The 27,943-nt window shown below is 40.8% G+C and overlaps 1 protein-coding gene across 2 annotated transcripts; it reads right to left on the reverse strand.

Moving 5' to 3' along the window:
• Positions 1-206: 206 nt before the first annotated feature.
• Positions 207-27,708, reverse strand: YWHAZ (tyrosine 3-monooxygenase/tryptophan 5-monooxygenase activation protein zeta). Of its 2 annotated transcripts, none has more exons than XM_075023710.1 (6): positions 27,570-27,708; positions 24,655-24,958; positions 8,621-8,744; positions 4,689-4,852; positions 4,502-4,597; positions 207-1,255 (listed from the first exon to the last, which is right to left on the reverse strand). In XM_075023710.1, the coding sequence occupies exons 2-6, from the start codon at positions 24,946-24,948 to the stop codon at positions 1,196-1,198; spliced, it is 738 nt and encodes a 245-aa protein (XP_074879811.1). In that variant the 5' UTR covers positions 24,949-24,958; positions 27,570-27,708; the 3' UTR covers positions 207-1,195. The 2 variants fall into 2 exon arrangements, with proteins under 2 accessions (XP_074879811.1, XP_074879810.1); XM_075023709.1 differs by lacking the exon at positions 27,570-27,708 and adding an exon at positions 27,304-27,412.
• Positions 27,709-27,943: the final 235 nt, after the last annotated feature.

Below are 27,943 nucleotides of genomic sequence, written 5' to 3' on the forward strand. Positions count from 1 at the left end.
ATTAATTAGAGCAATCTTAAAATCAGATAATCAGATATGAAGTACTCAACCTTGACTTCTGCGAAATTAAGTAAATGCTCAAATGTGTATTAAGATTTTCCATAATAAAAATACTTCCATATTGGATTTGTGTATAATACTGCCATTAGTCTAAAAGGGGTGGGAAGACAGATGACATGAAATCTACACCAAAGGTAGTTGAAAAGTCCATTCATAAAACTTTTATTCCACTTACATCAACTTAATACACATGTTCTGAACAGTTATGCTTGGATTGTTCATGAAAATTTCATAAGACATTAAACAAAGCTAGCCATCATCTCAAGTTATTTCCCTGTTAACTATTTTTACAGCACATGCATGTTAGGCAAGTATCAAAAAAAAAAAATCACAAAAGCAAAAAACCTAAAAAAGTTAAATACATGGGTTTTTGTTTTACTGCTGTGCTCGATATACAGTGTCATTATGGATATCAAGCAATTCATTTTTTACTGCATCTTTACTTGTACATTTGTTCTTAGGTTGCTTAAACCATTTAAATACAAATAAAATGTGTAGCAAAAATAATGAAAGCAACAGCAGGTAACTTTACAAATAATGGAATGTGAACCGTTTCTCTGTCCTTCTCTAGAGAAAGTTGACTGGGTTATCAAACTGTCTTAAGGAACACTTCAGCTGCAATCAAAGATGTACACTTGATTGGTATATTCCACAGATTTCACATGTTGACTTGACATGCAATATCTATGGGACATCAGTTTATTCACAGCCATGCGTGCTCCAGCTTGAATATTCATGCTAACTACACCTGTGGCTGCAACTGATTATCCCTTTTTTCCATCGTGACAGACCAATATGCAAGCAGTCATCTTTGCTTGACATAGAAAGCTGTTTTAACACTGGCCTTGTGGGAAGCCACAATGTACCAAAAGTACTATGCCAAACATGTAAAACTTGTATAAAAATTTCACAACCCTATATTGGCCACCTCAGATGAAAACAGATAAATTCCCCAAATGTTAACTGGCTCTATTCCCCTAATATTAAACAAAACCACATGGGAAATATAGAAATCCAAATAGAAGTAACATAAACCTGTCAAATCGTAAACAAAAACTATTTGTGGGACAGCATGGATGACAAATGGTCTACTGTGTAAATTTCAGAATGAGGCAGACGGAAGTTGGAAGGCTGGTTAATTCTCCCCTCCTTCTCCTGCTTCGGCTTCATCTCCTTGGGTATCCGATGTCCACAACTGGTTGGGAAAGAAAACAGAGTAAAAGATGTAAGATATTAACATTTATGACTAATAATTATTACAGTATTATTAGAAAGAAAGCCTACTTCTTAAATAATAATTTTGTAAGAGGTCCTACTAAGCACCATGGAAAAAAAAAAGCGCACATTAACACGAATATTTTTCTTGGCTATTACAAAATGGAAATCTAGTCCTAGGTGACCTGACCCTATGCTGCGTTTAATGAGGAAGTTAATGAATAGTCAAAACCAAAGTCTCATATCCACAAGGCTCACTAAAATACGATTACAAGCAGGCAGGAATCAGACCTACAAAAAAAGATACGACAATCAGGAACTAATACTTGGTTTCCTGTGGATTTCTACCTCCTCCTCAAGCGAGCTTCATGCATCTTTCCAAAGGAAGAGTTTCAGTAAAGGTCTCTCTCCACAACAAACATTATAGTGAATGCTACCTTTTCTCCAGAACGGGCATCTGAAAGTTTTTTGGTTTTTGTCTTTTTTTAAAAACAAAAACATTTCACCAAAATCTCTATCCCTTGGCTCTATTCAGTCAATCGGGCCCTGATTTGCAACTTTTGGAACACAGAGCTTCCAAACTTGGAGGGTATGGCAAGGATGGAAGAAAATCAGGCTAAACATGCAGCATGCACAAAATCTTATTTTCAGCTCCATAAAATCATACTAAGGAGCCATATATCAAGATTAAGTACCAACTAAGGAAACTAAGCATCAGTTCCAGAGCAACACCCAGGACAAAGAAATTATTTTGTGAACCAAGTATTTCGCCATGCTGGCTGATTCCAAACTATTACCAGCCCAGTATGATTTGTAATCTCTCACTTTATGGAGTTATAGCAGCATTAACCGAATCCTTCACGCTCTGTAGCGTAAGGTAGTAAAACCTAAGAACAACTAATTCTCTACCTACAGTGTTATACCACTAAGGTCTCACAAGATGCTTTAAAAAAAAAAATAATAAAAAAATCCATCATCAGAAACATTTTATCCTTTCCAGGAGCAAAAGACAATAGAGAAAGCAGCACAAGAACAGTAGCCTTGTTCTTGCTCTGAATACACAATATCTGCACTAAATGTTCCTTGCTGAAGGCATTAAGCAACAAGTTATTTTACCGAAGACAATTATACTACTACATTAGTCTCAATTTCAGTGCTATTCTTACAAGGAACAGTTAGTAAGAACAGTTTTATCAGAGCCTTCTATCCTAAATCCTGACCTCTAGAATATCTACAGATATGTACATATACATACCTTTTAATGTAATGAATAAAGGGCCTGACTGCTATGAAAGGAGGATTACCAAATGAGAGCACAGTTTAACAAATCTGCTGGGGAAAAAAACCCTTAGGGGGAAGCAATGCTTTTTTTTTTTATCAAAGAAAACAAAACAGTTTCATAACAGAGCAAAGAAGGAATTATCTAGCAATCCCAGTAAAACAGATTTTGACTGGATATGTTAAACAACCCTCTGAACAGTTCTCTGCCTTCAGTCCCTGCTGAGAATGAACACAGACTCTTCTTCAGCCATATAAGACTCAACGTAAAAAGAACCAACAACTGAGGAAACTGCTCCTTCATGTAGCTGATCATCAACATGCTGAATCACTGTCAAAAGCCTACCTCACAGACTGTAACAGACTTGCATAACTAGCAAAACAGACCTTTTTCATGTTTATGAAATTCATTGCAGTCTTTCCCAGTCACATATACATCAAAAGTTATTTTCTACCTCAAGACCTTGTGGACAAACATGGAATCAATGCACCTGTACGGGTCATGCCAAGCATTTAAGGCAAGACATATCATTCATTCAAGAGTATGGAAACCTGCAGCTGTCCACAGCTTTCTCCCTTATAACAGAAAGCTCACATCAATCAGCAGGCCTACTACTGTTAATTCACACACTATGGTAGCTCAGTCCGAGTTTTGTTCTTGTATGAAACAATTTGCTTTCCAACTGCTATGACAAGCTTGACATTATTTTTACTGGGAAGCTAGCAATTAAAGTCAGCTTCTATTCTCTATTTCAATGCCACTCATTCAGAGGACAGCTCTTGAGCAATCTCACTCAAGGGGACAGTACACACAGACATTGAGAGCGATGCCAACCCTGTATCTGTCTCCATTACAGAGGTTGAGAAATCTCTTCCATTTGTTTTGTAAGCAACAGCTGGAACAATCACAAGTAGTTTTTTCAGTAGTGTTAAGTTGCCATTCTAGTGGAAAAGGTTCCAAGGAACAGGGAAATAAAGTGTTAGAAATAAAAGCAGAAAATACAGCAACTCCAATCTTATGCAACTGTACAGCTTTACTTCTAGTTATGTTAAAAGAAGTCCAGCTATTTTGTAAAGGCCTCTGATATCAGATGCACAGAATGTGAACAAGGAGTACACCTGGCGACAAGAGGTGCTTCTTATTTTTTCAGTCCTTTCTTGCAGCTTTTCCCCACCAAAAGACCAGGGAGTGAACTATGCCATTAATTACAGTATAGTATGTTTGCTTACATTTACTGTTTCATTTGCTTTTGATGTTTATCTTTGCCAGTTTTAAAGTTCAAAGTAGGTTAACCCCCCCCACAAGATAAAGATTTTGATTACTCTGACAGAACAACACAATCTTGATCCATAACTTACACCACAGACAGCTGAGTCCAAGGAAAAAAAGAATTAAGACTGTTGTTTTACAACTGCTGTGGAAATAGCTTGGCTAGCACTGATTCCAATTTCAGTTTTACCAAAATTAAAACCAAACAAAAAAATCCCCAAACAACAGGTCCTTAAATGGACTTGTTAGCTTTGTTTGTGGTTTTCATGTAGGATCTATTCGTTGCACACACAAGCACACAGAATAAGCTATATGAAATTTGACGTAAGTTTTGAAGAGGCAACTGCGACTGTATTCTCAAATGCTGATTAACAAGGGGTAATAGCTTTGCTAGTCACAGTCCAAACTACATCGCTTAAACATGCTAAATTCCTTGAATAAAAAACACCTGAAAAATTTGGTCAATTTGTCACCTGTCAGAAAACCATGTTAATTAGCATGCAGACAAAAAAAGACTAGGCAGGAGAAAAAGATGTAGCTTAGAAACATGATGTACCATAAACTCATCTGTAAGTAAATGACAGACCGGGCTCCACAGCTAAGAATGAACAGGACAACTCTGAGTGCCACAAAGACCAATCCTGTTATCAACAATATGCAAACTTTAACGATACTCACTGTCAAGTTGTCTCTCAGTAACTGCATTATTAGCGTGCTGTCTTTGTATGACTCTTCACTTAATGTATCAAGTTCAGCAATTGCTTCATCAAAAGCCTAGTGTTATAAAAACAAACAACTCCATTGGCTATGCAACAAAAGGTTATGCAAATAATTTACATGGAATTTTTCCCCCCCTTAGACTTACCGTTTTTGCAAGGGAACAGGCTTTCTCCGGGGAATTGAGAATCTCATAATAAAACACGGAGAAATTCAGAGCCAGACCTAATCTGATAGGATGTGTTGGCTGCATCTCCTTTTTACTGATTTCAAAAGCTTCTTGATATGCTTGTTGTGATTGCTCCACTATCCCTTTGGGGAAAAAACAAACACACAAAAACCACAACAAGTAAGTAATTCACGTACTGCATTCAGATGTACAATCAGGACTGTGTTTCACGCTTGCATGAACAAAGTATGTTAAGAGTGAAAGCCTGTGAATGAACACTTTACCTAACAAGTCACCATTTCATGAAGATTTTGCTTAATTACATTTTTAAATTATTAAAAAACCAGGAAGTTGTCATTGACCAAATCACAGGTTTGAGACTCTCCCTGTCACACTGTGACTACTTGTATTTACAAAGGTTTGCAGTAGTTTTGTAGCACTTAAGGAATATAAACCCCACCACCTATATGAAAAGGTACAAAATTGAAGTTTTAACTACACACAGGTTTGAAATAGTACCACAGCTTCAATGTCTTTAAACATTACAAAGCATTACAGATCTACATTTTAGTCACAGAAAACACTGATGACCTTTGCCTACCATGCTGAACCCTTTCAGTACCAGTCATCTGTGAATTCAAATTGATTGGCAAAGATAGCATGGCATACCTCAACCCAAATTAAATATATATTTTTAAAAGCTTCCAACAGTTCCATTTCCAACGCAGATATGGAAAGCATTTTTACCAAACTTAAAGGTTCTAGTACCTATAAACTTTGAAGTAAGGAGAAAAATTAACAATTGGGCTCTTTTTTTAGAGATTAATCTTTTGCCATTCTCTTAATTGGATCAATTGTACAAGTTATAAATGCTTGGAGGGAAAAAACCCAACTGTATTGTGTATACTAAGGCTGAAGAGCTCAACAGTTTCCATTCTCACTGAACGCACTTGAACTTATGAGCATACTATGCCTGCACAAGTCAGAGATCATGGCCCAACACAGCCCACAAGCTGGACTATGCCCTTGATGACTGCAGGAGGCAAGAGACAGCTAGACACTAAGCACAAAGGGACCATTGTTCCTGCACTCTCCAAGACTGTTAATAGCATCTGAGAAAAAGGTGGGCAGGAAGTCATTCAATTCAGATGCAAAAGCACTCCAATCCTAACATTTCTGGATCTCATCAGAAATGCATCCAGCATGATCTCCGCAAGAGCCGCCAGTCACATGTATTAAAAAAAAAAAAAAAAGGAATTTTAGGCTAAGGACTCAAAAATACATCAGTATTTAAGTCAGAAGTACTCAAAGTCTGAGAATAACTGAATACCAATATTCAGGATGTCTATGCAATCTCTATTTGTTCACCTTTATGTATTCACAAAAACTAAAGCATCATATTGTCCTCTTCAACATGGAAGAGGGAGGACACTTGCTATGCAATTATTCAACACTTTGTCCTCTCTACACTCATCACTAATAATGGAGTGCTTCAGAAAAATCAGACAACTGCTGTAACACCTTGAAAGCGATTAGAAATTGGTACATTATAGTTGAGAAGAACCAGGTTTACTCTAAGTTAAATTTAGAAATAGCGAGAAGTGTTTTACTCTTCTCATAATGGAAAAGCCTTAGAAAATGGCACCGTTTATGAAAAGCAAAACAAGCAGCATGAAAAACAAGTAACTTTAGGGAATGAAGCTGAGCATTTTATTATCATTTTTCTTTAACATAAATAACTTCAAAAAAAGCATATTTTTTCTCCTTATTTGAGAAAACACAGTTACCTTTTGAGCAGTGATTCGGGGAACTTAGTGCAAAATTTGATGTATTCTATTAATTTTTAAATCAGTCACCCAGTATAAAAGAGTTGCAAGATTTTTAACCTTGAATTCTTTCGAAAGTATTGTACAGTTCCAAAGTTCAAGGGTAAAATAGTAGGTACCTGCTTGACATTCCTGTCCACTAGATTGCCGTAAGAAAACCCCAGTCGATAAAATAAACGATCTGGTTTATGAAGATAAAACCCCAATTCCTAGAGTTGGGAGCTTTATGCTGTTGCTGTATTTACTGCAAAAGGCTGGAAGACTACTGCCCAACTAAATGGCCATTATTTCCTAAACAGTAATTATCAACTGCTCTTTTTCAAGGTCACAGACAGCATACAGGAAAAGCCTGTGAGATGAAACGCTTAGGGAGGGGAAAAAAAAAACCAAACACCCACCAAACAAAAAAACAAACCAAACAAATCTTAAGTTTAGGAGCCATAGCAACTTTGAGCTAGATGGGCTTTCAAAAAATTTTCTTCACCTGGAAACTCACTAAAAACTGCTCAGCCAGAAGACTGGGTTAAATAAAAATGAACTTCAAAACCACATTACAAAGATTTTCACAATCTAATTTTAGAGGCTGCAACTTAATCCTCAACAGAAAAATAAACTTTGGGACTCAAAATATTGTACCTTCTATGCATGTGAATAGAGATTACTAAAAGGAAAATATAATCACTCTGTACAATAACAGATCCGAAGTCCTGGTTACACATGCAATTCTGCAGTCACCAAGACTGCTTCAGTTTGCATGCAGTAAGCATCAGAAGTCAAAACAAGGCCTATTATACTAAGTCTTAGTATCTTTATGCAACTCCCTGTTATCCAGCATACTGGGGAAACTGGGCTACCCTATGTAATGTGGATATAACACATAGGCTGCAAAGCTAAAGCAGACACATCTATCTCCTATTCTAAGTCTGTTTCACCTCAATCTAGTTTCAGGGAAGTCACGCAGACATCCTTCTGTATCATACTGGGAGAGCTTATTAGCTTGAGGGCAGCACAAGGCCACAGGGGCACCACACATTCAGCAGCACCGCAAGGAACCTAGCAAGCCCTACAAAAGGGCAGAGTGCTACTGAGCATCAGCCACACAGCTGAACAGTTTTCCAATAATCCCCGAGGGTCCCAGGTCCATGCATTCAGATTGTATGCGCGCTCCCAAGCATCCCATATTTCTCTAGACTGAGTGCAGGCTAAACTGAGTCTGCAAGAAAACAGCTCAGGGCTAGCAGAAGTTACCAGATTGGGCTCTGTGCAGAAGTGCACTGCTCTTCAGGGCACCTGCCACCAGTCCTAAACGGGCTCCAGGAAAGGGCTTAGCACTGTTTGCAATGAGCTGTATCTAAACATAATGTATTGTTCTGAGTTGAATGTGACTCTGCATGGAGTCAGCATGTTGTTAGGGTGTCTCTTCAACTACAGCAGGTAAGCCACCTAATATATTAAAGTGCCTTATATTAACTTTTCTAACTAAAGTTAGGTGAAGGCAACTTACTTGCAGTTATGACAAGCTGCTTATATGAAGACACAAGAAACTTGAGGAAACAAACAACATTTGGACATTAAAGTACCATGGTTATGAAAGAAATTTTCCTAACAGTAAGATTAGTTTTATTAATCCTTTGCTTCTCCAGGTGGTTTCTAGTCTCTTTGCTCACTGAACCTATGCAGACTTTTTGTATTCTGTAGAAATGCAGGAGAAACAGCACGAATAAGACTTCATAAAGCTACAAGACTTTGTTCCCCTACAAAGAGGGAAAAAAACAATATTCAGCCAGGCAGAAGATGATAAACCTGTACTTCAGTGAGAAACCAGATGCACGCATGCATAAGTTGGAGCTGATTTCAAGATTTCATGACTGAATATCTGTTCCCTGCTTCAAACAGCAGAGGTACATGGGAACTTTCATAACTCATTTGAAAGCCAATGATCTATGATTTTTCTTCAGAAAACAGGAAGCCTATTACTAAAGAAATTTACATCCAGATCAGAATTATTCTAAAATTAGTCATGGCAACACCCCACCAAAAGCAATCTAATTTGACAGTATTTAGCCACAAGCTGACATACAATACCTTTTTTGTCATCTCCAGCAGCAACCTCAGCCAAGTAACGGTAGTAGTCTCCTTTCATTTTCAAATAGAAAACTTTACTTTCTGCTTGCGAAGCATTAGGGATCAAGAACTTTTCCAACAGAGACTAAAACAGAAACAAAGAACATAGTGTTTTGAACGTACATACTTTTACAGTGCGCTGAACCAACAATTCAATTATATTACAATCTATTTCAAAGTCAAGACAGCTTTACTTTTTTGACTATTGTCTTCACATCCTATATAGCATATTCAGCTAAGGAGAATGTGTTCTGGATCACAATTCTAGGTACAAAAAGGAATGCTGCATGCTGTGACTTCGATGGGGAGAAGGCGGCTGTGTTAATTTAGCAGATGAGTCTTGTATGACCAAAGGAAGGGTTTCTGTAAGCCACTATACAGTACCCTGACAAAAATAAGGTAATCGAAAGAGTCCAGGCAGAGGGTATACAACGGAAGAAAGTCTGCATCCGCAGAAGATAATAAAAGGATCTGAAGTATCAGCTGCCAAATCAGGCAATAAGCAAGCCGTGTTAATCTAGCTGCCATTAACTGGAATGCTGTACTGGCACCGCCAGCAAGAAACTGCAAGGTGAACCTGCATTCTTGCATTTCCAGACAGCTGACAATCTGACAGTCAGCTCTGTAGCACTGAAAAGGATCCTCTATTTGACTACATGCTGCCCTAGCAGGTGTTTCCTATATCTTCCAAAGCAAAGGTAGCTCTCTGGAGTCACTCCACCAAATCGTCCCTGTAGGCTCCCAGTTAAGACCAGGTTTTTCTAGATCATTCTAACTGCTTATTAAATTAACATAGCAAGTTCCCAGCTGAGGCAGTCACGTAATTTAGCAAAAGTTCTATTATGATGAAAAGGAAAAAAGAAAATCACTAGCTCCAACACATTTAGTCAAATTGAGGTACAAGCTTGTCAAACTTCCTGATATTGAGTGCTTAAAGTCAGACTTTGAAAGAAAAGCCAGTTATTTAAAAGCCAGAAAAAGTACAGAAGTGCTCTTGAATACTCAAAATTAAATCAGAAGCTGTTACGTATACTTGCTAAGGCTACGTAGCAAACAATTTTTTAAAAGAGGTTTTAGTAAGAATTTTTGGGTGTCTTTTTTGCCCCTGTAAATTAGCTGACTGACATTTCAGTTTTGCTCCACTGTTTTTAGCTCATATTTCAAATGACATCACAGAAATGGACAACCTAATTCAGTTCCAACCCACAGAATGATGGCTGCTTTACAGTAGTTTCCTCTAGACAGCACCCTGCAGGTTAAATGAATATCTTACACAACGTATTCCAGCCATACCATGAATATGGTAGGCTGTAACCACCATACTGCGACACAGGCACCTGTGATACCTACTCTGCTTAACAGGCCAACTGACAAAGCTACAGAAAACTGTAATTCACAGAAAGAGCAAGAAGAGTAAAAAAGTTTGGTTTGTTGTTTGGTTTTGTTGGTTTTTAATTAAAGTACTGCTAATTCATTTATATAAATCATGACTGTTTACCCTGGTAGACTCAAACTTGTGTGAAACCCCCCAAAACAAAGTGACCTATTATGGCAGCTCTCTCTCATTTGTATCTCAGCAGATAGGGTAATGAAGAAGTCCGGCTGACAGAAACCGAAGTCAGACAAGGTTCAGCTATGTTTATGCTCCAATGAGATAAAAACCTGTTAGTGGACTTTCTTTATTGGTTTCAACATAATGGAAGATATTTATTCAATCACCTTTAATATTAGATATTTCCAGTATTGTAGGGGTTGGCATAAAATATTCATTTTATAACCACGCAGGAAGACATCAAAAAATACTGCCTATCCTTGCTTCCCATCTGAATGACAGCAGAGACAATCCTTTGGCAACAACTGGAACACAACACAAGCAAGTTGGCGGCAGAAGTATTTTTATGGAGCCAGTCAAATGGGCTGCCGAGCTGCCTCATGCCAAGGGCACCTTTCTGGAGGGCATACTACTATGCAAGGAGAAGGGTTCAGAGCCACCTCTGCCCATGTGGCTGGAATGAAGCAGAAGGCCATAAGGTATATGGGTCACACACTTCAGCTCTCTGTAACTACTTACGCGCTCTGTTCTCACCATTGGAGAACGTCAAGATTCACAGCTATGACATTTTTCATGAGTGCCAAGAAACTCCGACTTCAATGACAACTGAAGGTTACCAGGGTCCTTATTAGTTTTTCTCTGTAGGACTGCAATTAAGTCAGGTGTGGCAGTCTGCACCTACCCTTCTGGCACTATGGGGAGTTGCCCTCCTTCTGTAGCCTCCATTAATTGGTCAGACCAAAATATTTTCAGTGATTCTAGAAGCAGAAACTATTCATCATCTGTATAGAAGGTTGTTTGATTAAAAAGTACAGGTCTGCTTACTCCCATAGCAGCAACCAAACTTCCAGGCTTAAACTTCACTTAGGTCACAAATGAGGTAAAGTTGTTTGCAAACACCTAATTGAATGGCTGAATTGCACCAGCAGACAGAGAAGAGGAAAGATTACCAATTGAGAAAGTCTTCCTAATCAGATACATACTATTAGGGCAACAGCAGCTCGGACAGTGCATAAAACTTGCATTGAAAAAGTTTTAAACCCATGTTGAATTTAAAGAGTGAGGAACTAAGAAAATCCCTCTGAACAGCTATTCATAGAATACAGCCTATGCAAAAAGGCTCTGATTCCAAGACTGCACTGGTAGCTTGCTCATATCTGGATGAAAGACTCTATTCTACACAAACAACATGTAGGACTGGTAGGCCACATATCTTTGGGAGAATTTTATTAATGCCAAATACTTCATAAACAGCAACAACAAAACCTGAAAGCAGATTAACATTTAAAAGCTAGCATGTGAAACTACTGAAAGGACATCTCTCCCCTATTATTTATCTAGTACTACATATTCAGTTTCTCCGGTTTGTACCAGTCTTTTTATTTCATGATTATTTTTTGTTTTACTGGCATGAGTAAACACAGAACACTCCTTTAAAGTTAGCCTGAAGATTCAGAGTACACTGATGTATCCTAGAAAGTGGCTGGGAAAGCCACAATCTGCATGGAGGTGGTGTGGCTACAGAAATCCATACAGATGAGACTAATAAAACTACTGACCTTTTAGATTTCAATTACAGAAGATAACATAAAAAGTTAGGTATAACCAATCTAACACTTTGTTATCTGCTAACACATCTGCTTATGGGGAATACTGTTTATCTTTTTTTTTTTTTTTTTTTAAATAGCTTTAACTGCAAGGCTTTTCTGGAGGATAGAATTTTTTCCACAGGGAGGAATATCTTGATATTTAAGTCCTATTGAGGGGTTCTGTTTGTCCAAAGCAGAAGAAACAGGAACAAGAACTGTTTCAATAGCACCACCAATATATGCCTACCTTCTCTCTCCTTTACCAGCCGATACGACAATGTTTATCAGTATAGAGCTGATCACCATATGGGCCACTGAAATGCTAACAGCTAGTCCAAGACTGGGCCAATTAGCTGTTCTGTAATTACTAAGTTTGTTAGGTGATCCGCATCACTGCAATGCATACAACACCCTGACAACTGAAGTCCATACAGCACAGGTATATTATAGCTACATGGTATGTAGCTAAGCCTTCGTTCTCATTCATGACATTCCTGCTATCGTGTGAAATTCCCATCCAGTTTTGATATATGCTACAACTCCATGGGCAGTTAATAACAGTGCCTCAATCAGAATATGGTAGAAACAGCTTTTTATACAAAACCAAAACACTACTCCCTGCCCCCTAAACCCCATAACTGTTCAGCTGTAATTGTCAGAGGTTTTAATTTGACAGCAAGAATCTAACTGCTGTGAAACAAACCACAGCATTGTAGCCAATTAGGCAGATGCAGCAGGGCACTTTTCAGCCCAAACCTGTAACAGCTTGTACAAGTGCTTCTAATACTTTTCATAGCAAAGTCATACACAGTCTTTCCAGAAAGACTTAATGGAAAATTATTAAGTTTAAAAAAAAAAAAAAGAAACAAACATGCATGTACTAAATTTGAATATCAACTCTTACTAATATGCTGGCCGTTAAAAGATCAGGCTTCAACACTTGATGTCTGCAATTGTGATTATAACTAAGTTAACAGCTTTCTGGTACTCCAGACTGGGAGAGACACCACATTCGAACTCAGGAGATGTCAGCTATGCTCACACATACCATAGATAAGAAATCTCATGAATTTGGTACATTCCGCCACCCCCAGCAAGTATGCACTAGAGAATAGTCTTTGTCTCCAAAGACGTAACAGAGGCTGCATGCACACAACTTTATTATTCTACTGGTGAACTTCAATCCTGGCTTATTTTAAACACTGAACTGGAAAGAGATTTGCTTTCTTCCTTCTTACACATGTTCTTTTGCCAGAGCAAGACACAGTCAACAGATGACAACATCAAGCACATTGCATTTTGAGCCCATTTTGATGAAGGCCCTATGGACTTGTTCCTGTGGTTTTGCAAGACAAAGTCTGAAAGGTAAGACTTATCAGACTCAGTTAGGGGTGTGAAGGAAGCATAACAAGTAGTAATTCTGTGTAACAAAAAAACCTAACACCCAACCTTTTACAAAGTCTGCCTGTTTCTTACTGTAAGTAGACATGCTTCAGTTTGTCAAGTCGTGGTAAGAACTTTAGTTGAAGACAGGAAGCCAACCCATAGACTTGAATAGTCCTTTCCTGACACTTGAAGCCTAAAACTACCCTTCTTTTAAAAGCATTTGCTTACATCTTTGGCAAATTACTTGTGTGGGCCAGAAGACTATTCCCAAATTCATCATAAGAGCATTAAAATCAATGCCTCAGTTCTGTGTTGTTGCTTATAGTTCTGTGCATATTTCCCTTTATTAAAGGTTTGGTCTCAGTACATGTTATTGCCTGGGAACTTTAGATAATTATTAATGCACATGAGGATTGCACCAACAGCTCAATTTTCTATTTAAGATATTTCCCTCCTGACAAACAGGAGAATAAGAATAAAATCACCAGTTTCTAGAAAAATATAGTTGTAAATAAGCAGGTAATATACAGTTAAAGTACTGAGAACAAGAAACTTTGTTTTTAAATACCGAAAATTAATTATTAAGATACATTGTTGAGTAAAAGCTCTAGAACTATTGGAGAAACAAAAAGGTACTGCTCTCGCACAAAGGAACCAAGCTGCAGAATGGCAAAAATCCAAAAGGATACACTGATAAACATTAGGTAATTTAAACAGTATCAGCTTTCCTCAGAGCTAACAAGGCAGGCCTTTTGTTTTCTTGCAGTATCAAAAGACACCTGACGTAGTTATGACTTTATTTCTTGTTTTGAAGATAAATTACATGGGAGTATTAGCTGAACTTTAATTCACACATCATCTCTCTGTGGTATATGGCAGAGGGATGAAGAAGACATGGAAGAACTCTTTGTTTTTTAAATTCATGGAAGATGCGAAACAGTGTATCTTTTTTTAAGCTCAGCCTGAAACCTATTTCACACTAACTGACAATGGCCTACTATTTTCATGTTGCAAGCAGCATGCCACTATCTTTTTCGGTGACATTATAAGAACACAGAAAGGATTGTACTGGCTGACAGGACTCTTCTGTCTACTAACCTACCTGCAACACTGCCCAAAAGAGGATGCCATTAGAAAAATACATAAAGAAAGCAAGAAAACGTCATGCTTCCCTTAGCCTCCATCAATGCCTAAGGATTTCGTGAGCCAGATGTGGTTTCTCTGAATGTAGTAACCTTCAACAGGCTTCTTGTCCACATTCCATACATTGTGCAAACTCCTCTTACACCAACATAACTTTAATACCCACAATACACTATGGAGAAGAAGCTGCAGATACCTGACTAACTGGACATGAGAAAGCATTACTTTCATCATAAATCTACTCAGTTTCATTAAAAAAAAAAAGTTTAGTTTATAAAAGCACCGGTGCTCAAGTTTGCATTTCTTTTAGAAGACTACCAGATAACTTCAGATTATTTGAAGAGTTTCAGTACCATTTCCAAACAGGAATCAAAAGCCACTGCTGCACTTTCACACCATCCAGGTAGCTATTTACTTTGTTCCCTACAAAGGAAGAAGGTGAGCAGGGAAGGAGGGAAAGAAAAATAAGAAAGATGTGATGGATATTAAGAAAAGGGGCATCCAGCTGAAGCACTGTTAGAACAAGCAATAAAATTACCACCTATTGAATCTTAAGGTTCAGCTTTCCAGATACATCAAGATACACTTACCACCTGCAACCCCAGAGAGTTCCAAGCTCCTCTTGTGTTCCAATGCTGCTAAGGCAACAACCCTTCCTCTGTGGCAGGAGAGACAAAACTATCCAGACTACTGTTACTATGTTGACTTGCTATATTCTGACTACCTGCAGCTGCTCATGAGTATTTGGAAGAATTACACATATAAAGTATCAGTGGTACTTAGGCAGACATTCAAAATATTGATTCAGATCAGTGGGTTTGGTATGCACTTTGCGGGAAGGGCTACATGTACCTGGTTTCAAGTGGAAACCACTAACCAACCAGCACAGCAACTGTAGCACACTTCTGTTTAGCTATTCCTTTACAGACTTATATTTTGATGACAAAGTTACTAAAGTAGGCCACCTGTGTTGGTCAAGTTCAAGACACCTATCATTTCCACAAAAAGCTAGCAAGTGATTTTCCATGCATGTGTTTTCTGCCTCAGCACCACAGTTAGGAAAGTTACTTGGGCTATAAAACAACACATGCAATTAGCTCCGCTGCACAGATTGGCACAGACGCTACAAAGGGTTTAACCAAACCATTTGTGGCCAGTATAAATTTTATTTACAAATGTCTACTTGAATTGTTGAAGGAAAATGACAAATATTTGTATTTTTAAGGGGAATATTTTTAGACAATCCCTTCCCAAACCCAGGCTGTTTTGAGACAGGCTCATTAGGCTGCTTCTGATTACAGTTCTACCCAGAGCTCAGGATAAGGACTCTGCAACTGCTGCCTCATGGGTGACCTCCAACCCTCTTGGGGTAAAACCAAAAGGACTGTTCTGCTGTCAGCCTCCTACTCCAGCCAAAAGCAAAGCCTCTTTTTTTAAAGTTAGCTACAGATTTCTATCTACTCATTTGCTCACTAGAACAGGAATACAAGAAAATCTGTCAAATACTAGTGGCTGCTGTGGCATTGGAGATTATCTCTGGTAAAACATCTGCTGAAATGGAGGAAATGAGGCCTGAGTAATAAGATAGTAACTGAAAAAAGAACTAAAGGACTAATGGAGAAAAGGGAATCCTGTATAACAGGAAGAATAGCAAGAAGTTTTAGCTTATGCAAAAAAATACTACTAAAATGGTCTAAATGTGTTTCTTTACAAGAGAGAACAAAAGCAGTATCACATATGGGCAGGTGGAGAAAAAAAAACGGAAGTAGGACACCCTGAAAAATCATCTTCATGCTGACATGTATGCTGGGGGATAGAACCAAGTCAGTAAGAAGTAGGTGTATGCACTAAAACACCTACAGGGTGCTTAGAGGAAAGATATGGCATGTACGGATGGACACACCAGCGGTCTGCGTAAAAAGAAAAGGATGGGAACTAAGGCAATGAGGAGCAGCATCTCACTTCACACTTTTACAGTCATACACATAGCTCTCCTTGCAGATCTACCCTCCCCAACTTAGACTGTCATGCCCTTTACTAGCTTATTCCTTCTACCACTTTGCTCTCCGATTAGTATTTATGGCAAGGGAAGCAAATGTGCTTAATATCAGGATATACTCCTTGAGATTATTCAAAAGACTTTTAAAGTCTTTCATGCCAGTCATTACAGGTTTTTACCCAAGTATGCTTAACACATGACAGTAAAGGAACCAAATTCTGAAGCATAGGCAAAACCACCTCTCAGTTAGCAACCAGCTCTGAGAAAACTCATACGAAAGGCAGCAGCCAGTAAGACACTTAATAGAAAAATAGTTAGGATTAAACTATTTAATTTGTTGAGGCATTGCTATAGACATTAATACACAAAACAGTCTCCACTGAGGATCAAAACCAATATGCAATTTTTTACCTGTTTTGGGGTTTTTTTTGCATCAACTCATTAATTTATTTCTTGAACATTGGGAACTTGCAACAAAAAAAAAAGAATGGTGCCAAATGCATCGATCATTATTCTCTGAAGAAACAGAACAACTTCTGAGAAACTTGATATAATACAAAATGGAAGCCAACTGAGTTGGATGGGAATTTCTGCCAGACAGGTAGGTCTAAGCTATAGCTATTGTGGCTGTACTCCAAACCTGAACACGTTCTAGCTGTCTTAAGACTCTATAGTTCTGGTCTCTAAAGAAATGTTATTAAAAACCTCCATGAACATGATGTAACACTTTTTATCCTTGATAAGAAGCAGAAGTAGGAACCATTTATCTTTTGCAGCTTGCACTGTGAGCAGATCTGAAACCTTCTGAAACAGACTATTTACCCATTAGGAGTTCATTATAGCATACACTGTTAATAAAAGCATTTTATTAGCAAAAATGCCATTTTAGTGATGTAAGCGTACTCTGCACTAGGAAAATCTGATCAGCTAGAGATCAGATTCCCACTGTTAGATATTTTGTTACCTGCATAATCACAAAAGGTAACAATATCCAGAAAAAAAACCCACCAAACCACAACTGCTCTCCGCCTCATTTGAGTTGCATTAAATCTGATTAAAATAAAAAAAAATTTACTGTTCATCTCAGCAGCATGTCTTATTAATTCTCATTAGAAGAGGCATTACCAATCTTCTGTCAGATTTCAAGTAAAATAGGCAACTACACAAGAGCTGACATTAAGTAAAAAACAAGTTCAAGAAATAATCGCAATCTTAATGCTCTTCAATCAACTTTAATAGCCCAAGCTTTCTCAAACTATTTCAAAATGGCAGTCAACTACTGCCTGAATGGACAACCAACTTCAGGTTCAGAGCCAGGAGCCCCTGTGTCTGCCTACAGTAAAGAATAAATAAAGTGTTTTGAGAACCTGCTTCAGAAACATGTACTTCTGTCAAGTGCATAGTAACAAGACAGAAGTTTCCAGATAAAACCAGAGATTGTGTGGCATCTGTTTATACAGAGATAATGAACTAACTCTGCTCATATTCTAAATTTTCTATTTCTATCACTTAACAGCTTTCACAGGCACAGTAAAAGCTGGTATCTTAATGCGAGGTTTCTACTCTCAGCCTTCTAAGTAACCAACCAGTGAAACAAACACACATAGCAGCTTCACAAAATTACAAGTACACGCAATGAAGTTCTTGCTTCAACAGCATGGAAGGAGGAGAGTACCTGTCACAGCTGACTAAACTGATCAACTTTATTTTGCTGCTTAGAACTGCATTATCAGCAGTAAGTGCATGAAGTACTTGAACACTGAAGATTGTCAAATGAAGCAAGCTGTTACTTGGGATGCTTTTGAACAGTATAAGCACTATGTACTTTCTTTTTTTAAGTCAAAGCCAATTATTAAGCATTAATGCCAAGTGAAATTAATGCAGCAGACTATTGGTTATAGTAAAGATTTGTTCTACTTCCAATAAATGCAAGAGGATATAGATACATGTCTATAAGTGTATACACACATGTGAATAGCTAATAAAAGTATCAGAGGTAACGGCATGTTTAAATATTTTTTTTGCATTTATACAGAGCACTGTAGCCGATTTATGATAAATGGGTGCATTAAAAACATGTATCAACATTATAGATGCACTTCTTGCTAAGATTAATAAGTACTAGCTCACCTTTGCTCCTGCAGCCCAACCACCAGTAAATTACTTATATATGCTGGAATCTAAAATCCTTTCAAACACGAGCTGAAGTTTCATGCATTTACAAACAATTACATGAACAATGTAGCATAAATAAAAACCAACATAAGTCATCTCATATTTGAACTGATCCATGAACGATGTTTTAATTCTCCAAGAATCAACAGCTTTTCAACTGATTTGCTTTAAAAAAAAATAAAGGAAATTGCTTTAGTTTAGGCAGTGCTTTCACTGCAGGAAAAAAAGAAAAAAACCAACCAAACTAAAAACCCAACAACCAAAAAAAGAAAAAAAACCAAAACCTGAAGGGGTGTAGCTACAACCAGGGAAGTGATTAAAGGATTAACAAAGTGAAATCATGAGGTTGATGCAAATTGCCTCAGCCTTCTACCTTCAATATATGCGAGCAATTATACCAGTCAAACCCTAACTGAAAAAGCTAGGCTTGGAGAGTTAATCAAAAGCTTAAATTATAACCGTCCTGGGAAGTTAGTAAACCCTGGCTACATTTTGCTGTGATATATAAAAGCTCATTCAGAGAAGCATTTGTGAACCAGAGGTACTCACATATTTTCACATATGCCACTAGCACATTACCAATTACCATCTTTTAATAGAAATTTTAACAACTTGAGATGACAACTTGAGTTCTATGTTAAGGTTTGGGCTCCACAGTACAAGAGAGACATGGATATATATACTGAAATGAGTCCAGCGGAGGCCACCGGCATGACTACAGGGCTGGAGCACATGATGTACAAGGCAAGGCTGAGAGAGCCGGGTTTCTTCAGCTTGAAGAAGAGAAGACCAGCAGATCTTACTGCTGTGTACAACTGCCTAGAGAAGATGGAGCTACTCTTCCTGGAGGTCTGCTATGAAATGAGGCAGCAGAAATGTTGGAAGATGAGAAGTTCTGATTACACAGGCTGTCCAGAGAGGTTGTTTGAATGACAAGGCCTTGAGCAATGTGATCTAACTGGATATGTTCTGAGCAGAGTTGAACTAAATGACCCCCCTTCCAACCTAAATTATTCAAGCAAAACAAATAATAAGGACTAAGTTTTCCAAAATAAAGATTTTGGGCACCTAACTCCTAGATTTCAACATATTAACTACCCCCCTTCTGTGATCGACATTCTGCAAATAGAAGCTTCTACAAACGCCTCCCCTTCTTTTCCAAAAACATCAAATAAAGGACACAGCTCTCAAAAGACAGAAAGTGCAGTCAAAAATAAAAAATTAAGCAAGCCTATAGAAGTCATAGAACTGAAGGTAGCAACTGTCAGTCAGAACACCGAATTTTTTGTTAGTAACAGGTATCTTCATAGCATAGAAGGTTGTATGGTATAATCAGTCACGCAAGCTTATAAGCAATCTACTCATCTGCTTGTTAGCACCACTGTAAGTTAGCTGTGCTCTTTGACCATCAGGAGCACATGCTGAGCATAAACCAGTTGACTTTAAAAAACAAAACAAACAAAAAACCCCAAACACCTGTGCATGTCAAAAAGCATATGGCTTCCTATAGGAGAGAGGACTAAATTTCCTAATCCTGTCATTAAGAATTAGTGCAGAAACCGGTTTTATAGATGTTAACATAGTAACCTATTAGATGTTTGCAGGCGACTAGAAAATAGTCCCACAGTAATTTGAATATTATGGCAATAGGCATTAATTCTGTGGTATGTTCTTTAAAAAGCCATTTAGATGCATTCTGTGTGGAATTACATTCCCTTCCCCCAATGAACTGCAGCCCCATGACAGGTTACTAAACATTCTCCTACTCCCCCCCCCAAACCAACATACATATGAAAGAATCGCAAACCTAAAGTCACTTATTTGAGATTTAACTGCACTGTCTCTTCTCACAATTATTTCTAAAAAGTGAAGCATCCATAACAAGTGCAAAGAAATCTAAATAGTGTAAGCACACAAGGAGTACCATTTTATGCTTCTGAGCATGAAGTTAGGAAGAAGTAACATGGTGAAGAAAGCAAACAATTCACTTATTGAGAGGGTCCTAACAGCACCATTAACCTGCAGCTTTTCTGGTAGGGAGGGAGTGGGGAAAAAGTGCTGTGTAGCACCTATGTGCAACAGTAACTCCAGAACACTGAAGGGCAGCCAAGGTTTCAGGAAGCTCTCTAGACCTTAAGGGGAACAACCAAAAGGGAAAAGAAACAGTGAAACAGAATGCTTGAGCACTGCAAGGAAAGAGATTTACATAAGCTATGACTGTGGGGGAACTTGGGGGAGAAAGAGACATAACCTAGAAGACTGGGCATGGGGGAAGAACATGGGACCTGTCACTGGTACACTCTGAAGGACATGCAGGGGACTATTGCTGTGTGTGCCAGCCTAGGGAAGAGAGTGTAACTGTCTAGAAATACATTCATACTAAAGTGAAGATAGCCAGTTGTGTTTTAAATGATTAATTTACATTAGCTCATGTCAGAGACTGCCTGAAAGCTCCTAGTAGTTTAGAGCTCCTGAGAACTTCTAACATGCAAGCAGTATCAGATGTTAGCTATTTATTCAAAGACCTCTCCATACATTCTTCTCTATACTTCAGAATCCTCTAATATTAGCTGAAAAATGCATCTTACTACAGATTTAATTTGAACCCCTTCAGTTACAGCTCTGTTTCCCATTGACTGCAAAAAGCATTTTGAAGAACACCCACACCTGTTGGATTAATAACAATTTTTATTATGGAAATTACAAATAAAATATCATTATACTGGTGTTTTAGACAGACCCTCCCTTCTACTATAGAAAGTGAAACAGGATGTGAAGCACACACTTAGCTAACATGAGGAAAAGTACTTAACAAAAAGCTTAATTTCCTGTATCAATAGGAAATTTCTGAGGCTGGAAATTTTCTATACTACTCAAGCACATTTAAGATGCTCAAGTATGGCAATGTACTTCCTTCCCCCCCACACACTATATTATTCTTGAAGAATTTGGAAATTCAGTCTTTATTGTTACAGTGCAAGGAACTTGTACTCTATGCACAATGTATCACAATTATTTGCAGTTTATCAGCACTACTGTACCAACTCCAAATTAGAGTCAGTTATGCTACACCTGAATATACTCCAATGTATATCTGACAGAGTTGGTGCTGGACCAAGAAATTTTAGGTGTCTCTTCTTCGTACAGCAGCACTCTGAGGCTGCAGCAAACAAGAGGATGAGTTCAGCTGTTTGTAGAGCTGTAGAGGTAGTCCACGGCAGGTTCAAGTGAGGTAAGATTTAGGAAGTGGCAAGAATGTAGATGCTGGCTTTTCCTGCTGCAAGGTCAGTATAAAGGAGAAAAATTAACAGTCAGACCTGACCACATAACTGCTAAAGTTTTTATCACCGAGTCTAGTAAGTTACGAAGCAAGAAAAAAGTCCAGTATTAATTGCTCTTACTCACTCCATAAGTTAGCGGAAGAGCTGGGAACAGAACCCAGGCACAGTTTAGTATACTCTGTGTCTACGGGATTAGAGGAGCTATTTCTTCCAACCCACTAGTAATTCGATTCCAACAAATGAGGGGAGAGAGCGAGAAGCTGCAGAGGAGCCAGCTTTGGCTACATTCTGTTAGTCACAAACACATTCTCTTAATTGGTTTCCTCCCTTCACCACTGAAGTTAGGACACCAGTCCCTTCCACACTCAGCTGTGATGTAACACCCCAGGGTATTAAATATTACTTAAGAGCCTAGCAGGCAATTGAAGACACAACAACAGCTCAAACAGATTCACAGTCTTAATAAAAGATATGAAAGTTTCCGAGCTGCTTTTGTACTGTAATTGATAAGGCTCGTGACTGAAAGCTTCGAGTTTGTTAACACTTCAGGTCTTATTAATGGCACACTTCACACCAACCAAGATTTGGTAAGCCTTGTTTTTCACTTTTGTGAACAATCATGGACTAGATTATGCTGTACAAAAATTACAGAGGACCTTCTGAAAAAAACCCCCAACTTAGTTCTAGGTTTGCATGTAGCATCGTGCAGACTCCTGTTCATAAAAAACAATTAAATATGTTACCACAATTCTTTTTTTTCTGCTAAAGCAAAGCATATGTCAAATAAAGCAATATGGTCAGCCATGCTTCTATGCGAATAAGAATGTATATGAACAGGATATTCCAACAAAGAAGACAAGAATATTTTTTAAATATAAATCTAATTCTTCAATGCAATCAGCAATGCCAAAAGTAGTGCATGTCATTTGAAAGTATTTTTAAAACCCATCCCTTGAATTAAAAAAAAAATTTTAAAAAAATTTGGTTTTTCTTTTTAAACCTAAGTCTAGAAAAGTAGTTTTATTACTCCTAATCACTGTCTAAGGCATTGTTTCTTCTGGACAGTAATTTTTCCTTAATCTACTAAGAAAAATTGCACCAGCAACACTAAAGATTAGTAAGACATTAGCTTCCTGAAAGTAATAACATGTCAAAGAATAATGATTTCTTTGGATAATGTATGCGTATCTCATTAAACACAAAGAGAGACCCGAGTCCCCTTACGAGATTTGGAAGATTTAACAAGATTCCCCACCTGTGTTCCCTCCTCCCAGATACTTTAGCTGCTGCAGCAAACTCAAAAGCTGGGTTTTTGATTTAGTTTTTGTATTTAGCATGTACAATAAAAGCTAGTTTCACCTCAATCTGGTTTCCATTATCAGAAAAAAATTGAATTGCAAACACCAAGTTCTTCTAAAAGGAGGTTTCTAAGCCAAATGACTTAATTAAAATGATTTCTTAAACCCAAACGTAGTTTACAAAAGAATTTTGGATCACTCTGAACTGAAAGCATCTACCCCTGAGGACTTTCCCATTAAAATCAATTAATTAATTTAAAAAAGAAATAACAAGAAATTAGAACGCCAGATTTGGATCCTTATTTCCCTGGCTTAAATAGATGAGCCATCACTTAATACCACAAGAACTAGTAAATCAGTTCTTTCCTATGCGTAAGTTTGGCATTTCCATTTTCATAGTGGCAGTTTAAGAGTTATCCTTACACAAGATAACAAAACATACGAAACTGGGTGTGTTACAATAACCATGGAAGCCAGCCTAAATGGGAAGCCAAGACTCAGGAGTTACCCATGCCGACTTCTACACACCCTTGGAGAACCAGTCTTCTAGGAGCAATCACCACCCATGTCATTTAGTTATCTTACACAGCAAGCAAAATTTATGCTACTAATTGATCTTAATTTTCATTTGACATCAGATCTTCAAGCACATACTTAGCTATTTAACACTTCCCTCATATCACATGTCATTCTGTCACCTCCAGGTACATGATCCCTCGTCACATATGGGATGACACAGCAGCAGGGTCCACACTCCAGTGGACAATTCTATTGCTGACAGTAACATCTACCTCACACGAGGTCACAGGTCACTGGACATCCATTATAATCGTGTGCTCGCTGAAGCACCACAGGCATATGCAGTTGAAAAAAACCCCTGACAATCTGGAATAAGCATTTGGAAGAGGTTTGGATTTCATAAACCAGACTCCTAACGAAAATATAGGGTTGTTCGCAGGGTACATGCACATTTTAACACAACTACAAGCCACAGAAAATGCCTAACTTGAACACCCTTTTAGTTTGCTACTAAAAATTTTAAGTTTAAGAGGGTATCACAGCATTTCTACTGCCTCTTCCTGCAGACAATTTTCTGCATGGCTGAGTCATAACTAACATTACATCATCTTACCCAGGGAGGGGCACAATTTCCGTAGAGTAAGAACTACCTCTTACAACTAGAGCAGCATATTAAAGTAGCAGAAATCAAAGTGATCTAGGATACAAATACTGCACTGAGGGGGAAGGGTGGAGGAGAAAAAAGCCCAAAGTAAACCTATATCTAGTTCAGTCTCAGAGAAATATGTTGATTTTTCACAACTATTACTTTACATACAATAATGTTTAAACATGTCTCCAAATTCATTAGCATTCATAACTATGATGATTTGTATATAAATAATCGATACATTAGAAGGAAAGAAAAGTCAGACATTTTTTAAACCTTGTCCTTCAGAAATTGCATAGGAGACCACAGCTTTCCTGCCAGACTAGAAGTAGTCCCAAAGGGCCCAGCACCATTTACCCCATAACTCTAAGTAAAAACGGATCAACAGTTTCATTATTTCTCACCAGCACATCATTGCAGATGTCTCTTAGCTCAGTCTCAATTTTCTCTCTGTATTCTCGAGCCATCTGCTGTTTTTTCTCAGCACCTTCCGTCTTTTGTTCAATACTTGAGACGACTCTCCAAGATGACCTACGGGCTCCTACAACATTTTTATAGGCAACAGAGAGAAGATTCCTCTCTTCGTTGGACAACTCAGCTCCTTGCTCAGTCACAGACTTCATGCAACTTGCCATGTCATCATATCTTTCAGCCTGCTCAGCCAGTTTGGCCTTCTGCACCAGCTCATTTTTATCCATGCTGATATTTCTAAAGAGGAAAAATAGTGAGGCATTATTCAGACATTGATCAAGGACAAAGGTGTTTTAACCTCATATGTTCAGACCAACGATTCTCTAAGTAGTTTGGAACTGTAAGAGGTACAACTGAAATCCAGAACACAAGGCATACAAGCATTCAATGCTCAAACACACGGATACGTGGATTGAAGAGTTAAAGTCACTGATTCCTCCTGAGAAACTGTTAACTTTTAAAAGTATGTTATCATTTTAATAAACGCAAAAAAAAGCATCCAAAGGTGAACTGAAAGCAAATCATTCCTATCTTATGCACATCAACGATCCTAATTCTTTGCCATCACTCTCTCATAAGACTACGTTCAAGCTGCAGCATCAACTGCATGCAATTATCAATACAACAAAATTGACAAAAAAAAATCCAATACGAAGTTTTTCACAGGAGAAGACCAAATAAAGGTTAGACAAACTGTGCCAACTTTCTGTGCCTTGACAGAATCTTACAGTTACATGCAGAAAGACTTAGCATACAGATCTGCAAATCAAATCCCCCACTGGATATTACAAAGTCAGAATGCACCAAATATCTAAATTTCAAGGTGTACACCCTTCGACAATGTTAACTTCCTTTCCCAAAATGGGATACGCTAGATGTCCTGAGCCAGGTACTGCTGCTCAGCCTGAGAGGCTCTGCTTTCAGAGACAGAAGGAAATTTTACTATTTAAAAATACTACTTCAACATCAGTATTTGAAATAGCATGACCTGGCTGGAGATGCTTCATAACCTGCATCTTATCCGCACTTTAAAAAAAAAAAATAAAAAATCAAGCTCTGGTGAACAGGGGTTTCAGGTTTTTTTGGTGGGGTTTTTTTTTTGATACATCAGGAAAGATTACACCTCCCTCACCCCCCACCCTTTTATGTATCTTGACTTGATCGTTTTTGAGGCCATGGCAATGTGCTTTGGGATACACCATCCTTTAAAGTTTGACTAGCTTATTAAAGCAAGAACCAATTTTGGTCATGTACGCTTTATGTGTTTCTTTATGTTCCACACACAAAAATCCAGCATCTTAGTCTTTAGCCATTAACCGTTTTGTCATTTTGCGCGAAGTTACCACAAACAATAGCGGCACTATCTTCCATTTAGGGATAAATTAATCAAGTTCTAACATTCCGGTCACCTGAAAGGGAAAGTTTTAGTAGCTCCCACCCCCAACGCCGGGGCACAAACTCAGCGGCTGTTCCGCAGCGTTGGCGAACGCGCGCTGAAAACTTGACCGCACCGCGAACGGCGGGGTTAAGGAGCCATTTTAAAGCAAGGTTTGGGCTACGGTTATTTACCACCCGGCGCGACCAGGGCTGAGCGCGGTTAAAACGCCGGCCCCGACGCCAGTCCACCGCGCTGCCCGCGGGCTGCTACGGCGGCATCCCTCCCCGGCGGCCAGGCCGCCCCGTCCCTCCCGGCGGCCGAGGGCGACCGCTCGCAGGCGCGGCCAAGGGCTGGGCGCTGGCCCGGGCGCTGCCCGCGGTTCCCCCGCACGCGAGGTGACAGCAGAAAATGGAGCGGCCCGGGGGAGGAGCGGGGCGGCGCGGCGCGGCCCCCCGGGGCGAGGAGGCACGCTCCCGGCCGCCCCTCCCCGCGGCGCGGCCGCCGCATCCGCCCGCCGCGGGGACACCGAGCGCCTCGCCGGCCGCCTTTGTCATGGCGGATGGGCGCCGGAGCCCGGCCCACTTCAGCGCGCGTTAATCCCGCTCACCTCCGCCCAGCGCCGGGGGCGGCGGCGGAGGAGGATGCCGCGTCCCCGCCCCGGCAGCGGCCGGACGAGGGGAAGCCCGCGGGCCCAGCCCCGGGGGACGGGGACGGCGGGGTGGGGGAAGAGGGGGCGGCGGCGGAGGAGGAGCCCCCTCCCTCCCGTCCCGGGGGAGCCGCCGCTACCGCCCGGACCCCTCGGCCGGGGCGGGGGGAGGAGGAGGGGGGGAGGATGGGTGGAGGCGGGGGGGGGGGGGCCGGGCGGAGGGGAGGGAAGCGAGCCCGACCGAGGGGCGGCCGCTGCGGCTCTTCCGCGCCCGGGCAGCGCTCCCGGCGGGAGACCACACCCAGCGGCAGCCGCCCGCGCCCCGCGCGCCGGCCCCCCGCCCCCGCCCGGCGGAGGCGGCGGCGCCCCCCCCCCTTTCCCTTCCCTTCCCTTCCCCTCCCCACGCGCCCACGGGCGCGGGGTCGCCCCCGCCCGCCGCGCCACGGGCGGGGCCCTCACCTGCCGCCCCCTCCCCCGCCCCGCCGCCCCCGGCGGCTCTTCCCTTCCCTCCCCTCCCCCTCCCGCCTCGCCGGCGGGGAGGGGCAGCCGCGGCCTCACCTGCGCGGCCCCCGCCGCCCTCCGCAGCGGCCCCCGCGGGGAAGGCTGCTCCCGCCGCCCCGCTCCCTCCCCGCGGAGCCGCCCTGCTGCCGCCGCCGTGCGAGGCCGGAGGGAGGGGGGGGGTGGGTGGGGAGGGAGGGCTCCGCGCTGCCCGCCGGCCGCCTCGCTCGGCCCCCCGGGGGCGGGGGGGGGGGCAGGGGGCAGGGTCCCGGGGCGGCCGCCCGGCGCGGGGGCCGGAGGCGGGGCGGCGCGGCGGGCCCCGTTACCTGTGCGCGGCGGGAGCGCGGCGGCGGGTGTCTCGGGGCGGGCGGCCGGCGCGGACTGTGCCTGTCTCGCGGCTCGCTGCGCTGCAGCCTCTCTCCCAGCGCCACACACGGCGTCTCCGCCAATCACCGCGCCGCAACGCACGGGCAGCGCACCGCCCGTGACGTCAAGCGGGGCCATGGCAACGGCGAAGGCGCGAGCACGAGCCCGCGCCTCCCCCGGCGCGCCACAGGGTGGAGGCCTCGCCAACCGCCGCGGGCGCCGGCGGCGCGCGGGCCGGCGGGGCACGCCTAGAACCGGCGGCCCCGCCCGCGGGAGCGCGCCTCTCCCCCCTCACCCCCCTCCCCGACTGCGGAGCCGAGCGGGGGGGGGGCGC

Source organism: Buteo buteo, chromosome 3, assembly GCF_964188355.1.
Source record: "Buteo buteo chromosome 3, bButBut1.hap1.1, whole genome shotgun sequence".
NCBI lineage: Eukaryota > Metazoa > Chordata > Aves > Accipitriformes > Accipitridae > Buteo > Buteo buteo.